At 43.9% G+C, this 18,556-nt stretch overlaps 1 protein-coding gene across 1 annotated transcript; it reads left to right on the top strand.

The window, feature by feature from the left end:
• Nucleotides 1-3,282: 3,282 nt before the first annotated feature.
• POGLUT3 (protein O-glucosyltransferase 3) lies at nucleotides 3,283-18,297 on the top strand (the record flags this gene model as incomplete). Its single annotated transcript, XM_087937879.1, is given in 12 exon segments — nucleotides 3,283-3,348; nucleotides 4,602-4,723; nucleotides 4,725-4,827; nucleotides 5,685-5,737; nucleotides 6,814-7,024; nucleotides 8,559-8,617; nucleotides 8,619-8,694; nucleotides 10,527-10,630; nucleotides 14,029-14,092; nucleotides 15,768-15,854; nucleotides 18,188-18,251; nucleotides 18,254-18,297. Coding segments are annotated over 12 exon segments (1,053 nt in total), but the record flags the coding sequence as incomplete, so codon positions are not given.
• Between the last annotated feature and the right edge of the window lie 259 nt (nucleotides 18,298-18,556).

The raw sequence follows: 18,556 nt of genomic DNA, 5'->3' as shown, positions 1-18,556 counted from the left end.
AGATGTCTTGCTTAAGAACAGAAATTTTGTGCTCAATTGTGGACATGGTTGATCAAGAAGCAACAGATCACATCTCCCTGCATTCCACCCCTGCCCTCCTCATGTGTCCTTAGATTTTAATGTTTGGTTTTATCTGATTTATGTTTTAATGTATATGTATAGCTACCTTTTTATGACTAAGCCGCCCAGAGTTACCCTATGGCAGGAGTGTCAAACTTGCATTGTCATGGCAGCATCACGTGACTTATCAGGACTTTTTTCCCCTTCGCTAAACTGGGTGTGGGCGTGGCCGGCATGGGACACATCTGGCCTACAGGCCAGGAGTTTGACAGCCCTGCTCTATGGTAGGATGGGCGGCCAATACGTTTTACCAATCAATCAATAGTGCTCACAAATTGAAAGCTACCTGTAATATATTCTGCAGGCAATAAAATAGCAGCTTTTATTTCTGCTCTCGCACGCAATCCATTTTTTAAAATTTAGTTGGAAAGGTAAGAATGAGCAAAGTTAGAACTTCAGAACTTGAACTTCCCAATAAGAAGTCACAGCAGTAAAATGAATTGATGATAAAAACTGTAGAATGGCTCACGTACCTTTCCAGGGAAGACGTTTAGAAGATCATCAGGGTGACAACCTTATCAAGCTTTGTGGTGATAATGTCTGACAGGCAGGTCCTGCCACAGAGAAGGCACACCTCCGAAGTTCCAGTGAGGTGATTTAACAGGGTACCCTTTCTGCTGAATCACAAAGGATGGGTAGAGCTTATCCCATAAAGGGCTTTAATTAGGAACAAGCACCTTGATTTGCATCCGGAAGCCAGATGGCCACCAGTGAAGTCCACGGAACAGTGATGTCACATGCCCATACTGTGACATCTCATTTACTGTCCATGCCATCACATTCTAGACCAGCTATGGTTTCCAAGCGATTTTTAAGGACAGACCCCACTGTAGCACATTGCAATTATTGATCTGTGAGGTGATTAGAATAAGAACAGCCATCTGAAGGATCATAATTCAAGTAATTCTACTTCTTTATCACTTTTACTTTATTGATCTATTCTGATTGGTCATGCATTTCCCAAAACAGCAATTGAATGAAGCAGCTCGTAGCTCTTCCAATTAGGTGTAAAACAAAGTTAACTCTCCTCCTCTTGTTCTATTCTCTTCTCTCTCTCCTGTTACTCCAGAAGTCACCATTACATTGTAAATGTGTAGGTAAGAAAAAAAATGGTTAAATTTAAGAGGAAAAATTCTTTTAATTATATGTTTATAATTGTTAAGTTAAAATTATACCAAACTTCTTGGTCTTGGTTCTGCCCATGTTTTTTGCATGCAATCCCTAGTGTGTCATCCAAAAGCTAAAGGTGACGCAGCTGTAGTACACCCACTTATTAATGGTTTATACATAATTAGACCTTTTGTGGAGACACTTTAACAAAAAAAAACATATTTTATACATTAATGAAGGGAGAAATACTAATTTTGAATGCGTGGGAGGGATGTGTAGCTCCATCTGGAAAGCTATTTTCTTGTTTAATGATTTTTACAGCATGTCTATAAAAGGTGTTAATTATAAAAAAATATTATTTTGGAAACAAGATAATCTAGGTGGAAAAGGTTTTGCTAAACCTTGTACATGGTGAATTATCCAACACAGTTTCAGAATATTCTGATAGCTCACTACTTGTATTTCATATATTTTAATTGGTTTTCTTTTTCTTTTCCTATTATCCTAGAGCTTGAAGACTGAGTATAATTTAATTGACAGAAGAATCAGACCAAACTGAAAAAGGATGCAAAATTAATCCTGGGTTTTTTGGTTTCAAGATGTGATAGTTATTGGCTTAACTGGCTTCAGATGGGAATTATGGATTATCTCTGACCATGGTTATCAGACTTGAGGGCTATCTACTGTAGTATTTCAGAGGTCAGCAGAATTCCTTCACAGGATCACATGGGATTAAGTCAGTTTAAAACAATTCAGGAAATCACCTTGCATGCTCTCATGAATTTATGACACTTTTCACAAGGAATCACATGGCTTCAGGAAGTTAATGAAGAGTTATAAGACTCACCAGATTCCATCAATTTCTAAATGAAGTTTTGTGTGCAGCCTTTGTTTTTCTGCACATATATATTATCAGCCCCTCCAGTGCCTCATTTTCAGAAGCAATATATTGTTTAATATTAATTAGATCAAATAGTGTTCCTGTCTAAAGTTATTTCTGCCCACTTTTCCCTTTCAGAAGTGCACTATTTAAAATGACAAACCAAACTCCCAAACAGAAATAAACCAGATTCATGTCTCACAACTTCTAGATAGGAATGAATGGATGTTTTCTAACATAACGCCAGTTGTATGGAAGGGCTGAGATAGCATTAAACATTAAAATGCTTTATTACAATTCATATATAGCTCAGTCTCCTTATATTTTGAAGGGTAAAGACCTGGTTAATTGCTGAATAAAGAAAATCCTGTCAGAGTGCTCAACATGGGTATCTATCCTGTTTGGAATTGCTTAGGACTCAAGAAGTCAAATTTATGTAACATCAAGACATATTGTTAAGTGTTATAATAGTGGATACATTTGACACAGAAGCATATGGTTGCTTTGTAGAGTATTTTATAATAGTTATCTTCAAGAAATTACAAGTTAATTGGCTGTGGTCCCAATTCTGCTAAATCCATTTATAATTTTAACTTATGGGTGCATACATTAAAAAAATCAGATTTGAGAGTTAGTAAATTTGAATATTTATAAGACTCTTAGAACGGACAAATCCTTTAATCTTACATAATTAAATTATCCTTTAAAAAGAGAAAATTTGATGCAACAGCCCCTATTCAGAACCTTTTGCCTCTTTCAGGTCCAGTTTATCCCACATGTAGTAAATGTCTAGAAGATCTCAGATTTGAGGAAATATTTTATCAAGTCCATTAGAAAACTATATTATTAAGGATGTTGCTGCATTTCCTAGTATTAGCCTTCAACAGAAGTTCAATATGCAACAAGTCCCACAAAAACTACCCAAGCCAAAATACCCAAGCCACAATTTATCATTGTTGAGTTCCATCGCTCAGTCATGTCCAACTCTTCCTGGACCATAGCATACCATGTGGTTCATTACACTGTCCTTATTTGTTTATTTATTTAGCACATGGGATATCATACATGGACTAGCAATATATATTGTTATTTCATCCAGATTAGTAGAACCCGATAAAATACAAATGTTAAAAAGACTAGCCATAATAATCACCTCTATCAGTTGATCCTTGGGGAAATTCATAGATTTCAAAATCTTTTCGGGTTAAATGGTTCCCCACCCCCAACTGGCAAGGAAGGTATTTTGTACTGGTACTGATTATTAATGTCTAATACAACAGGCATGTATATGAATGTAATAATATTTCAACCTATTGGATGGCACAACTTTTTCAAATAATATCACCAAAATATTTTTGGTCATCATCCCAGGAGCTTGGTCACGCTACCTCTTTGCAAGTTCAGAGGGAGGAGTCTAGCTTTGAAAGGACAATTTTTATATTGGGAAACTTTTATATTGGTACATCCAGTCTGCAAATAAACATAGCTTTTTTAGACCATAACATAAGCTGGCTGAAATGTATTCACTTCAGTTGCAAGCAATAAGGTTGGTGTTAGGTTGGTTGAAGAATTCAATTGTTATTGCTCTGTCTAGTTCATTTGCAAGAAATATTACCTTCTTCAATATCCTGTTGAATTTGATTTGCCTCCAGACAGTTCCCATATTTTTGTATTCCAGATATTTGCACCAGCAGACACAGGAGGAAAATTAAATGGCATTCAAATCTACATACTCATTTTCACTGCAATATGCATATAACTGCATATACTTTCCATTTTCGATTTCCATCCAGTTTAAATTCTGTTTCCAAAGTCAGTGAGTGATACAAGAGGACTATACAGTATGTACAAAGGAGTCTGAACTGGATCCAGAAAAGATAGAAGAAACTCAACATCATTGCCTTGTGAGATCTTTTTAACTTTGCAAGATGTTTTGTAAATGTGTTATAAAACCAAAATTAAACATGTTTTTAAAAAGCAGAAAAAACATTCTTTGGAGTGGGATTTGGAAGAAGGAAGGGAGGGAGGGAGGGAGGGAGGGAGGAAGGAAGGAGCATTTTTCTGGCTATATATAGCACTTCAGTTAAAATACCCCAAGGACATATGTGACAGAAAAACATATAGTTGGCCTTTTATGCATATGCAGGGACCTTATGCTTCCATTTATCCATTTTATTACTAATTTTTGTACTTTCCCTCCGAATGCTGAAGTCAAGAGGATCTCTCTTCATTTTATCTGTACAACAACAACAGTGTAAGGAAAGATGGGCTGAGAAAGAATGCCCCCAAATTTTCCATGTGAGCTTCCACATCTGAAAAGGAGTTCAAACCCAAATTTTCACCCAAAACCTTAACCACAAATATCACACTGACTCCCTTATTCCTTAAACAAGTATCTTAAATGTCAGTGACTACAAGCACAACACATGAAAGTTGAAGTCAGACCATGGATAATAGCATATCTGATCAATGATTCACTGGTTGATTTTATGTTCATCTCCCTGATGTGAAATTCTATCTTAGTGTTGTGGGTTGGCCTGCTGAACATTGGAAGATGAATGACACACCTGGTCCTCTACCTAGCCTTTCATGGTGGGGATCCACACAGAGCACATATAGTGCTTTCAACTTACCATGTCACCCATTCAAGCATTGAAACTTGGTGTGGTGTCACAAACTATTTATCTGTGCAGAAGAACAGAGGTAAAAGGGAAAGAGTATTTTTAAAGAGAAAATAGAACGCTGTAGTTAGCAGGAATTTATCTTTAACAAATTTGTAAGAAAGATAACTCTGGCTACAAAATTTAAATCTCCAAGGAAGAAATATTATAATGTTTCAAGGGTGACTAGGGCTGTACTTAGAATTGGATGAGTTGCTGTAGGGGACAAAGCCACCATTCAAGCATGTGCTACTCGAATTTTCCATTTGTTCTCTAGTTTGGGAAAGGAATTGGTTTATTTCTGAGTGGTTTTTCTTTACTGATTTGGTTATCTTGAGGCACTTATTTCAGCTTTATGTGTTGCCTTTTCAAGTAGTAGGAAATGATTTGTGTATTACAAACTATTAGCTTTTTGGTGGGCTGAGAAGACGTGTTGGATCTGGGCTAGGATAGCTTAGCAAATATAAAAGTATGAAGCAACTATGTGATGTTGCGATACTGTGTTTGGGATATGTAATGCTGTCGTGGGTTTGACTTTTTTTAAATTTAATACTGTGGCAGCTGCTTAGTATTACCTTATGTAAGACAGATAGCTATGTAAGTTCCTAAATAAGTAAAAATAAATAAACAAATGTTTTCAGCACAATTGGAAGGGAATCAAATACCTAAAAAAGCCACATACAGCCTAAATCAGGGGCTATGCACCTTCGCTTATTCAAGATAATAATATGGCTCACATATGTATTCTACTATTCATCCAAGATATTCAAGGAAGAGATTTTGATGCAGCTGGGAATCAAGTATTTGACAAAATTATGAAAAATGTATTGTTAAATTGAATCCATGTTTTTCTCATATTGCTTGTACTCTTGAATAGGAATGTAGAACTTACATTTTGCTGCTGTATATCAAAGACACCTTCTCCTAGGTCTTTACTCTTCATGGGTTCTTTATTATTACTTCCCAGGTGAACTGTATCTTTTTTCTCAGTTTGGTCTTTCCACTTTTTGTTGCGTCTATTTCAAGATGTATTAAATTATTCTAAAGTTTTCTTCCCAGCCTCCTCGAAAATCCAGATTATTTTTAAGCTGAAAAAGATCAGGCTTGGTTCTGCTACAGATTCACAACTGATTAGCACAAACTCTTCTAGTTTAGACTGGGAAAACTTGTTCCCAAGTTCAGTAGTTAATCTTCTGAATATGTTATAATAAAATGAAGGGAGTGTTTTCCAGAGAAGAATAACTCCCGCTTCTCATAAGGCTATAACATCTAACTCACCTTGTGAGCGCTCACATATTACAGTGCTCTTAATAATATTTCTTCCTAATGTCTATTTTATTATCTTTAAAACACCAATTAGTCCCAATAAATAAACTGTTGAAGTTGAAATAATAGACCACTAAGTTTCCTGTGTTCTGCTTATGGTCCTCTCATACCTATGGTCCTTTTCTTCTGTTAATAGTATAGAATACTTTATTGGCCAAGTGTGATTGGACACATAAGGAATTTGTCTTGGTGTAAATACTCTCCGTATACATAAAGGAAAAGATACATTTGTCAGGAGTCAAGAATCATAAGGTACAACACTTAATGATAGTCATAGGGTACAATAAGCAATCAATCATACTAGGAAACAGTCAATATAAATCGTAAGTATACAAGTGACAAAGTTACAGTCATACAGTCACAAGTGGGAGGGGATGGGTGATAAGGAGTGATGACAAGATTTAACAGTAATACTACTGCAGACTTTGTAATAGTTGAACAGGTTGAGGGAATTATTTGTTTAGCAGAGTGATGGCTTTTGGGGAAAAACTGTTCTTGTGTCTAGTTGTTCTGGTGTGCAATGCTCTGTAGCATTGTTTTGAGGGAAGGAATTGAAACAGATTATGTCCGGGATGTGAGGGGTCTGTAAATATTTTCACAGCCCTCTTTTTTCTTGTGCAGTATACAGGTCCTCGATTGAAGGCAGGTTGGTAGCAATTGTTTTTTCTGCAGTCCTAATTACACTCTGAAGTCTGTGTCTGTCCTGTTGGGTTGCAGAACCAAATTAATTCCCAGACTTGTCTGGGAAAACAAACCTGTGTGGATTTTTAGAGATAGGAACAGCTGAGAAGAACAGCGTTAGCTAATGCAGCTCTTCAAGGAAAACTCAGAGCTAACAGAGGCTGAAATTTAAAAAAAAAACTTATTTCAAAGAAAAGGAGAAGGTTCAGGAGAAAATTGACTGATGGGATTCTTTGACTTTTTAAAAGCTACCTCCCCTAGTTACCCCAAATCTAAGATAGAAACAAAGATCTTTGATATTGTCCCTTTTGAAACCTGACTGAAAATCAGTTCAGCATTATAAGAACTCCTGTCTTCAATATTATTATGCCACCTAACATATCTTGCCAATGCACCAACATATGCACCAAGACAAATTCCTTGGGTGTCCAATCACACTTGGCCAATAAAGGATTCTATTCAATTCATATCTTGTCTATTGTATAATTGACTGAATATCCATGACTGTCAGATCTTCATCTATTTTTAACTTGCACCTATTTTTATATATTTATTATTAATTAGTTAATTAAATTTGCACCTATCACAGAAATCTGTTATGGATCACTTTTCCTGTCCATATGAAGCAGAAGGAACACTTTTGTCACACAGAATCATGTTTTGACTTATCAGAAGGGACTTACTTGGAGAAATCATCCATACATTCATATGTGTTATAATTCAAATTGGTAGTGCTGACTAATGGTATGCTTTTGCTATCTGACTGATCTTATTAACCATGATGTGCATTTAAAAGACTTATCCTGTTCCCAAGCCACCTCCTTTTCCATTTCACATAATTGGAAAAATTCCCTGAGTACATTAGGATTCTCTTTGCTTCTTCTAGTTGTATGTCAACAACTGCTTCTGTAGGCCTCTAATTTTGCAGATAGAAGGAATGCGGTGATCCAGACTTGAAGGCATAAAATAATTTGGAATATATACTGTTTTGTGTTTATGGATCGAATGATCAAAATGTAATGAACGACTAAATCAAATGATCCCCCCCCCCCCGGGATTGTGCTGGATCCCAAGAAAAGATGCCATTTCTTGAAGCAGTTGTCAACAGGTGTTTTATGTATGTTCTGAATCACTTTTTGCTGTTGAATGTGGATCACTGCACCACCCAAATATGTAATCTTTGGTCAGGGAGACTATTTGCTATCATGTGAAAGAAAGCTTGCAAAATTTATTGGGCTTCCGGAACTTTCCTATGCATTTCTTTGAATTCCCAGGCAAAAAGCCCCAGAAGTTCAGAAAAGAAACCTCTGATAAAATTCTATATTTAATAATAATAATCAGAATAGAGCCGGAAGGGACCTTGGAGATCTTCTAGTCCAACCCCTTGCTCAAGCATACTATTAGTATTAGCATACTATTAGTATGCTTTAGTATTAGTACTTCTAGTCCAACCCCTTGCTCAAGCATACTATACTATTTCAGACAGGGAGCTGTCTTGTCCGTTCTTCAAAACATCCAGTGAAGAAGCACCTACAACTTTTGAAAGCAAGCTGTTACTGTTGTTGTTGTACTCAAAATCGATAGAACAGAATATTAGTAGCTCAGGGTTGAACGGTGGGGTCTTTGTTGTTTTCTTGCAGGCATTTCATTATCAAACTCGATAACATCATCAGTCCTAGTAGGGTGGACTGGGGTTTGATCACAACATGGACAGAATATAGTTCAGGGTCCAAATATATTTTGCTAATGCGTTGATCCCCTTTCTCCTTCTTTTCCCACAGAATAAATACCACGTGAGTTTAAATGGAACAGTTACAGCCTGTCAGTTCCCATACCTGTTATGACAGCCTTATACTTAAGGAGGATTCTCAATACTATGAGCACTTCTATAGGGATCTGGCATTGTGGAGCTATTATATACCATTTAAAATAAACTAAGATGAGCCAAAGTAATCATCTTTGCAAGAAAAGAAGAGTGAAATAACAATATCTAGCTATAGACAGTGTCAAAGGAGTATGAATATATTCTTCTCCTCTTTCCTGTGAGAAAAGGGAATTGGAAGATGAAAACTCCATCTAAGCAGATCACAACTGCAATATATCAAAACAAATAGCATGCAACTTAGTAACATGAATATGCTAAGAGATATTTATCTACACTTATTTCTAAATACTGCAGTTGAAAAAGTCCTGATCCAGATAAAAGACAACGTGACGTTTAAAAGACAGCACTGGAAAACAGCACTGCTGTTTTCGATCTCCTAAAACCTATTTCTTTTTTTCAGGGCTAAACTGCATTGCATGACAATAGGAACTGGTTATATTAATCAAAAGACCATTGCAAGCCATATTCTAAGTGACAAAATTATGTGAGAAAAGTTGGACCTGTTTCCATGCTAGCTTCCCCAAATTATGAATTTCCTTTCCTTAATTGTTTTAAAGTGCAATTGATGATTGCTCTGCAGCAAGTCATATTGAAGAGTTGGTTGCACAAATAAATATGAAAAAATTGGAACATTGCAACATGACATAGGACCTGAAGGTCTCCAATTGTCTCTACGCTCCAATTGTCTCTACGCACAGCAAGTCCATTCCAGGTCCTTTCTACAGGTAAACAACTATTCATTTAACAAGTGAATTCTCAATCATCCAAGGTCATGGTTGTCCCAAAGGTTACTTGGATAGTTTTTTCTCTGAAAACATGTTACTTCTCCATCCAAAAAGAAAATTGAAGAAGCTTCTTGGATGAGAAGCGAAATGTTTTGAAATAAAAGAACCAAGAAAGTCCAGTTGTCTTTTGGAAAGGCACCCTGGAGTCATTCATCTGGCAACTCTTCAAAGTTACAATGGCACTAAAAAAAGTGACCCATGACCAATCCTCACATTTACAATGGTTGCAATATTCCCATAGTCACATGATCAAAACTCAGAAGCTTGGCAACCATCATGTATCTCTGACAAATGCGGAGTCCTGGGGTCATTATTTTCATTTGTGACCTTGCAAGTGGTTTCCAACAAGCAAGTCAATGGATTCACTTAACAACTGGGATGATTCACTTAACAACTGGGACAAAAAGTTCACCTTGCTAAGTAATAAAATCGGGTTCACCTTGCTGAGTAGTGGAATTACCTGTATTAAACATTGTTATCTTACAGGATGGAGCACGGTGTCTCACCTGATTTCGTTCACTGACAATTTAAAGTTAAAACAGTGCTGAAAAGTGGACTAACAACCAGTCATTGAACTTACGACCATCACAACCACATGAGAAAAATTCAGTGGGTACTGTGTGTACACAGAAAATGGATTACTTCAGTAAACCAAGTTAAGCTTTGTAGCTTGAGTTAAGCTTGGTTTACTGAATGGTTGGAAACTAATGGATGGAAATTAATCAAGGAGAGAAGCAACCTAGAACTATGGAGAAATTTCTTGACAGAGAGAACAATTAACCAGCAGCACAGCTTGGCTTCAGAAGTTGTGGGTGCTCCATCACTGGAGGATTTTAAGAAAAGACTGAATAGGCACTTATAGGGTTTCCTGCTTATGGAGGGGGTTGGACTAGATGACCTAGGAAATCCTTTCCAACTCTGTTATTCTGTTAAGCTATTTATTCAAATCCAACCTGTCACTTGATTCTTGGATTATTTTATTCAACATTTGTTTCATTAGTGCAATGGATGAATCAAATCACATTGGCTTATACAAACTATGTATATGACTCATGAGTCGTTGGTTTTTTGTTTCTCAGGAAAACCATGAAGATCTCAGAAAAATTGCTCAGGAAGAGCAGAAAGCTGAACTACTTTAGCCTCACCAGTTTGATTGTTACAATTTATTTAGTGGTCGTTCAATGTTACAATGGCACTGAAAAAGTGACTTATGACCAGGGGTGGGCTTCAAAAATTTTAGCAAAGTGTCCTCTGCCCGTTTGTTGGGTGGTTTGGGGTATGGTGGGCATGGCCTAATCAGCCTCCTGCACCATGTTGGTGGTGGGCATTTTTGCCCTCCTCAGGCTCCGGAGACCCTCTGGAGACCGGAAACTGGCTCGTTTCTGGCCTTCCTGAACTTTCAGGAGGCCTGTTTTTTCCCCTCCCTGAGCCACCTCACCAGTGGTGGTATTCAGCCTGTTCACACCAGATCGGGCAAACCGGTAGCAAGGATTTGGTGTGGGTTGCTGAACCGGTAGTAAGTTCTGGCTGGCCACGCCCCCGACCCAGTCGCCCAGTCGCTGCTGGCTTGCTTGCCCCGCCCCCCCCGATGCTTGCTCAGCCCGCCTGCCTGATGCTCGTCCTTGAGGTATTTCTTTCTTTTTTCCCCTCCCGACAATCAGCTGTTCATACGATCAGCTGTGCCAGGATTCTCCTTGCTGAGTGAGGCCCAGGAAGGCAAAAAATGGGGGGAGGGGCTCATCCCTCCCCATTTTTTGCCTTCCTGAACCCCAAAGAAGCCTTCTGGGAGCAAAAACGTCCCCCCAGAGGCTCTTTTGAGGCCAGGAAGGTCCCAAAATGGAGCGTAGAGGGGTGCTGCATGCCCCTCCCATGCTCTGTATTTTTTCTTCCTGAGCCCCAGAGGAACCTTCTGGAAGTAAAAAGCCCCGCCCCCCCCCCGAGGCTCCTCTGAGTCCAGGAAGGTCCCAAAAAGGATGGGGGGGGGCCCTGCAAAAATGAAAAAAAGCCACGCCCGCTCAGTCACATGGCCGTTTTTCCACAGTTACAACCTTTGCAGCATCCCCTTAATCATGTGATCTGTCGTATATCTCATACGAACAAAGGACGCGAGGCAGTGACTTGGTTCAGCTCTTTATTCGGGGTAAAACACAAGTGGGGAGAGTGGGGGAGAAGCGCGGCTTAAAAGCATTTTCTGCCGAGTGCTGCGGCCAATCGGGTCGTTTTGAATCGCCCGCGATCGGCTCAGCCAATCGCGGCCGATTCCTAACGACCAATCAGTTCCGCGCACTCAGCCAATCCGGTGGCCGTGCGCTTTAGCCAATCCGGGCTGCCAGATTTCGAGTATGCAAATGTCTGTACAGAACACCCCTCCCCTCTTGGTTTGGTCCTACGTGACGTAGTCCCGTAAGTAGGCGGGGCTCCGTATTTTCCGACTGGACTTGCGCTGGTCAGTTGTCTCCTGGCTGTCGGCCGGTTCGGGTGGGACTCCTGTCGCTCTCCGCCTCGTTGATGGAACCGCCTGGAAGGGTGAGTCAGGCCTCTCGCCGCGGCTCCCTCCTGGTCTCCCCGGGTTGGTCGAGCTGCTGGCTTCGCTGCTCCCGCTCAGCTTTTCCGGGCTGGTTGAGCTGGCTTGGCTGCTCCCGCTCGGGCTTCCGGGGCCGGTTGAGCTGGCTCGGCTGCTCCTTCCAGGTGAGGCTTCGAGTGGGTCGCTCTCCGGTTCTTCAGGTGGTGAGTACTGCTGGTTTCTTTTTGGGTGGGTTTGTTCTTTTTGTTCTTCAGGGCCTTCCCTCCCCTCTTGGTTGGTGTTTTGCCGGTTCCTTTCAGTGTCTGGTGTTTGCGTGTCGGTTGTATTTCCCGCGGTGGTTCTTGATCTCAGTTGGTCGATGTGGTGTTTCCATGCTCGTCCGTCGGTAGTTTGAAGGCGGTACGAGTGTGGGCCTGTTGCTTGGGTGATCGTTGCCGGTATCCAGAGGGGGTCCCCGGTAAGGTTTTTTGCGTAGACCCTGTCTCCTGGTGCGAATGTTCTGCGTTTGCTGGTGGAGTCAGGGGGTTTCTCTGGGTTGTATGTGGGGTGCAGGCGGTCAAGCGGTGATCGCAGTTTCCTCCCCATTAGTAGCTCCGCTGGGCTCCTGTTCGTTGTAGTGCTCGGGGTTATGTGCTGTATTAGCAGCATCCGGTTTATTTTGTCTTGTATGTCCCCGGTTTCGATTTTTTGAATGGTCTTCTTCGTGAATTGGACCATTTTCTCCGCCCTTCCGTTCGCCGCCGGGTGCGCCGGTGCCGTTAATGCGTGCCGGATCCCTCGTTCTGCCAGGAATTTCTCGAAGGGCAGCGCGGTGAATTGGGGCCCGTTGTCCAACACGATGACATCGGGAAGGCCGTGGGTTGCAAAAAGCTTACTGAGTTCTCTGATGACGGCGTCTGTGGTTGTTGTCTTCATGTTGCTTACCTCCAGCCAATTGGAGTAAGCGTCTACGGTTACCAGGAAGGTGTGTCCTCTGGTTGGTCCCGAAATCTACGTGGATCCGGGACCATGGCCCCCTGGGGTTTCCCATTCTAGGATCGGGGCGGCGGGGGGGTTTGGTCTTGATTCCTGGCACTGCTTGCAGGAGGCTACCCAGGCTTCGATTTCCTTGTCCATCCCTGGCCACCAGGCGTGACTTCTGGCCAGGGCTTTTGTTCTAACGATGCCAGGGTGCCCTTCGTGCAGCATGCTCAGGACTTTTTTTTGCAGTTTTTCTGGAACTATGACTCTGTCCCCCCACAGTAGGCAGCCTTTTTGCGTTGATAGCTCTGTTTGTCGGCTCCGGTAAGCTTTGAACTCGTTGTCCACGTCCTTTTCCGGCCACCCTTTTCTCACCCATCTTAGGACCTGCGCCAGACATTTGTCTTTATTGGTTGCTAGGGCAATGTCTGACGCGGTCAGGGGTAGGTTGGGTAACGTCTCGATGCTCAGGGTCGATGTGGTGGGTGCCGGGTCAGCGTCCAGGGTTGGCAATGGTGTGCAGCTGAGGGCATCCGCGTGCGGGATTGACTTACCGGGGCGGTGGATTAGCCGGTAATTGTAGGCGGTGAGAAATTCGGACCACCTTGTCATCCTTGGGGAGAGGATGATTGGGGTGGCCCGGTCTCCCGCCAGTATTCCCAGCAGCGGCTTGTGGTCCGTGATTATGGCGAAAGTCCTGCCGTAAAGGTATTCGTGGAATTTCTTTACGGCTGCGACGATTGCTAGAGCCTCTTTGTCCAATTGGCTGTAGTTTCTTTCGGGTTTTGAAAGGGTCCTCGAGAAAAAGGCGATGGGGGCTTCTTTTCCGTCGGCGAGGGTGTGGCTGAGGACGGCTCCTACGCCGAAGGGTGATGCATCGCATGTTACCGTGATGGGGAGTGTCTCGCTGTACTGGATGAGGACAGAGTCCGATGTGAGAAGGTCCTTGGTTTTGTTGAACGCGTCCTCTTCTTGTCTTCCCCACGTCCAGGTGGCTGCCTTGTCGAGCAGCCTATGCAACGGTTCCACCACGGTTGCCTTTTGGGGCAGGAAAACATTGTAGAAATTAATCAACCCCAGGAACGCTTGTAACTCAGTTTTGTTACTGGATCTTGGGGCTTCCTTGACGGCTTTGATTTTGTCCTCAGTGGGGTGGATTCCGTGCTGATCTAGGAGATATCCCAGGAATTCAACCCGTGCCGTGCGCAGTTGGCATTTCTCCCTCTTAACTTTTAGCCCTGCACTTTGGAATCTTTGCAGTACCTCCCTTAGGTGGCCTTCCAATTGTTTCTGGTCGGCCGCGCTACCAGCACGTCGTCAAAATAGGGTACTACCCTCTTATGCCCCGGAGGAGCCTCTCCATTAGGCTTTGAAACACCCCTGGGGCTACGCTGACTCGAACTGGAGTCTCTTGCAGCGGAATGCCCTCGGTGTGTGACTATGGTCTGCGCTTCTGCGGTTGCCTCGTCGACCGGCAGTTGCTGATAGGCTTGGGCCAGGTCGAGTTTGGCGAAAACCCTGCCCCCCCCAGTGAGTGTAGGAGGTGCTGCACTACTGGGACGGGTAGGCGCTTTGTTGGAGCGCGCGGTTCAGGGTGGCCTTATAGTCCCCGCAGATTCTCACCGACCCATCTGGTTTTATCGGGTGACTATAGGGTCTCCCACCGGGCATGGTCCGTTGGCTCGAGAACTCCCTGCTCGATGAGCTTATTTAATTGCTCATCGATTTTGGGGCGGAGGGCAAAGGGCACTCGCCGGGGTTTGAGGTGGATGGGGGCAATGGTGGGGTCCAGGCTGAACGATATTGGGGGCCCCCGGTACTTGCCTAGGTTGCCGTCGAAGACCTCTTGGAAGTCGCGCACAAGCTGCTCCTCCCAGTCTGCCTCGGCGACGTGGTTGGTGCCGGTCACTTCTATTCCCAGCGGCGCGAACCATTGGAGTCCCAGGAGGCTGGGGCGGTCTCGTTCGACGATGGTCAGGGGGAGTATTTCGGTGCGCCCTTTAAATGTGACCTTGAAGTGCCCGGTCCCTACCACGGGGATGCGATTCCCCTGGTAGTCCTTGAGGATGAGCTTCTGGCTCTCCAGCTCGTGCCGCTTCATGGAGGGTACTAGCCGCTTAATTTCCCGCCACGCGACCATGGATAGGTAGGACCCTGAGTCCACTTCCATCTTGCATGGGCGGTCTTCGATGGCGACCTCCACGTGGACCTTCCGGCCATCCCAGTTGGAGGAATGGCCGACGATGATCGTCTGGTGCGTTTCCTCGCGCTGGCGGTTTTCGCTGAAACGGCAGCTCCTTGCTTCCCGGCTCCAACGGCTCTCGCTGTCCCGGTCGCGGTTCCTCGGGGGGGTGTTGTCGCCCCTGGTGTTGTCGCGTCTCCGTGGGCTGCCGTCTCGGTGGCGGGGGCTGTGGTTTCGTCTGAAACGGCAGACCTTGGCGATGTGGCCCCGCTTGTCGCAATGCCGGCATATTGCATCGAAGAACCGGCATTCTGACCGCGGGTGCTCGCCGCCGCAGCCAGCGCACTAGAACTTTGATTTTCGGTTCCGTGGTTCGCGCCGGTCGCGCCCCGTCTGCAGCCGGTGGATGTCTTCCTCGTCGTCTTCCGAGTCGGAGGGGGATTCGAGGTCGCCGTGGTGCGTGGATGCGGCCGCTCGGTGGTTGATTTTGGCCCGATTCTCGGGGGTCGCAGTCGTCTCGGCCATGGCGGGCCGCTCCGCGGTGCTGGCCTGCCGCAATTGGGCCGCTGATTTCCGGGTCGCCTCTGCTGCGGTGGCTTCGGCAAGGGCATCGGCGAGGGAGATGTCGCCCTTTGCCATAATCCGACTCTGTAGGACGGGGTCCCTGAGGCCGAGGACGACGCGGTCCCGCAAGGCTTCATCGAGATCGGTGAAGCCGCACAGTCCCCCGAGGTCCCTGAGGTCAGCCACAAAGTTGCTGACACTCTCGCCTTGCTTCTGGTCGCGGCGGTAGAACTCGTGCCGGCGGATGAGGGTGGGCACGGCAGGCGCGTAGTGGCTTCTCAGCAACGGTTCGAGATCGGCCCAGTCCATGGCTTTCACGTCGAGAGGTTTGGCGAGGGCTTTTGCCATTTTAAACACTGCGGGCCCGCAGTGCGTGAGGAAGACGGCTCGTTTTCTCTGCCCGTTCGCGTCCTTGAGGTTGCTACTCTCCAAGAACATGAGGAATCTGTCTATGTACGATTCCCAGTCCTCCGTAGCTTGGTTGAAGGGAGCGGGTGGCACGTTGCCGCTGGCCATGTTGCCGATTGCGGTTTTGTGAGCCACGTGCGGTGTGGGACTTGTTTTAAAATCCCATCCTCGTCGCCAGTGTCGTATATCTCATACGAACAAAGGACGCGAGGCAGTGACTTGGTTCAGCTCTTTATTCGGGGTAAAACACAAGTGGGGAGAATGGGAGAGAAGCGCGGCTTAAAAGCATTTTCTGCCGAGTGCTGCGGCCAATCGGGTCGTTTTGAATCGCCCGCGATCGGCTCAGCCAATCGCGGCCGATTCCTAACGACCAATCAGTTCCGCGCACTCAGCCAATCCGGTGGCCGTGCGCTTTAGCCAATCCGGGCTGCCAGATTTCGAGTATGCAAATGTCTGTACAGAACATGATCAGCGTTCAGACGCTTAGCAACTGGTTCATACTTATGAGCCTTGCTGTATATCATGTGGATTGCGTTTTACAACCTTCTGACAAACAAAGTCAGTGGGGAAGCCAAATTCATTTAGCAGTCATGTTACTTAACAACTGCAACGATTCACTTAACAACTGTTGCAAGAACGGTTGTAAAATGGGGCAAAACTCACTTAGCAACTGTCTCGCTTAGCCACAGAAATTTCTGGCTCCGTTGTGGCCATAAGTCAAGAACTACCTGTGATGGCTTTCCTATAAATTGATACGTGGACTGCTGTCTTGCTATCCTCAAGATCGTTGCGGGATTTGGAGATGGAAAATTTCTCCTGAAGATCTGCCAGGATGCAGATGGGCCTCTAGAGCAGGGGTTGACAACCTTTTGGACCTCAGAGACCGCCAAACTCATAATTTTAAATCCCCGGACCTCTAATATGAATTTTGATTCACTGTGACTTGCTGACGTTTTCCCAGGGTCTCTGCAGAAAGAAGGAGAGACCCTGGGAAAATTCCCCCAAAAAAGTCTGCAGGAAAATTTCTCATCCCGTTTTTCTACAAATCAATCATTCTTTATTAGAGATTGCAGGGACAGAGAGAGAGAGAGAGAGAGAGAGAGACAGAGACAGAGACAGAGACAGAGACAGAGAGAGACTTTTGGCTTCATGCAAGGGAAGCAGCAGAAACAGCAGAAGTCTTTCTTTCTCTTCCCCAAACTCTGCCAGAAATGAGTCTTTATCAGACTTGTAACACTGGCATAGCCTCTCGGAGCAGGATGCCTTGCAGAGTCCCAAAGATTCATTCCTAGCAGAGTTTGGGGGAGAGAAAGAAAGACTTTTGCTGCTTTCCTTGTGTGCAGCCAAAAGCAGAAGAAGAAAGAAGCAGAAAGAAGCAGCCTGGTGGCCAGGTGAGACACGTGGAGCGAGTGGGGCAAGTTCCCCCCCTCCACCCTTTTCCCTCACTACCTCGTGTTGTTCGCAATGCAAGTGACACAAGCCTTGTGTTCCTGCGGGCCATGTGGGTGGCACAGCCTTGTGTTCCCATGTAGCCTGGATTAATTGCTTGCGGGGGGGGGTGACATTTCTCTGCGGACTACCAAAATTTTCTCGCAGACCACCAGTGGTCCCCAGCCCACTGGTTGGTGACCACTGCTTCAAAGGTCCCACCTCCCTACATATAATGATAGACAGGTGATGCAGCCCACTCATCTCACCTTCTCACTGCCTTAGCTCCCACCTTGTGTTGATGGGGAGGTACAGAGCCACAGTCCTTCTATGGATTTTCCTTCCCACGTTCTGCTGAGTTGCAAATAATGAAAATGTCTGAAAAAAACATGAGCATGAATTTCTAACAGCTTTTTAATCCCACAGCATGACAACTCTAATTTAACCAGAAGGAAGTCCTTTAATGTGTTTGCTCTCATAAGATCTGTATTTGTGATACCAGTGGTTTACAATATATACATATATACATGTATATAATAAGAAAAAAAATGAAAAAGTGAAGATGTGTAAAGAATAATGGTTAAAGAGAAGATTCAGATAGAAGAAAAAGGGAGAAAACTCCATTTTAATAACATGCTGTTCAGTTCCTTTCAGGCTAGATTTACTTACTTCAGAAATATGCTTGACACCAAGCCAGAAAACCTGAAATACGAGAATTTTTACCTCAGCTTGATAATAGGACTGCAATTACCACAGGAAAACGCCTTCTAGGGAAGAAATGTAAGTAAATGGTGCCAAAGCATGTGATGCAACAATGATGCAAGATTTTTAATGACATTTAAAGCTCTAAAATCTAGCACAGATAAATATTTACAAAACAATGTTACACGCAGTTGAATGCAGTTTAATGTGCTTTATTTAACAACCAAGTTGCCAATTGCCAATTGTGATACTAAACAAGGACTCCCTGTAGGGTGAAATTATATCTTTTCAACGATGTGCGTATTTGTGATAACGTGGAGATGGAAGTCATATTCCGATGA

Source organism: Pseudonaja textilis, chromosome 7 (genome assembly GCF_049901715.1).
Source record: "Pseudonaja textilis isolate UNSWEBS1 chromosome 7, rPseTex1.2, whole genome shotgun sequence".
NCBI lineage: Eukaryota > Metazoa > Chordata > Lepidosauria > Squamata > Elapidae > Pseudonaja > Pseudonaja textilis.
Note: the sequence above shows the minus strand (reverse complement) of the source record. Positions and strands in the feature narration are given on the sequence as shown.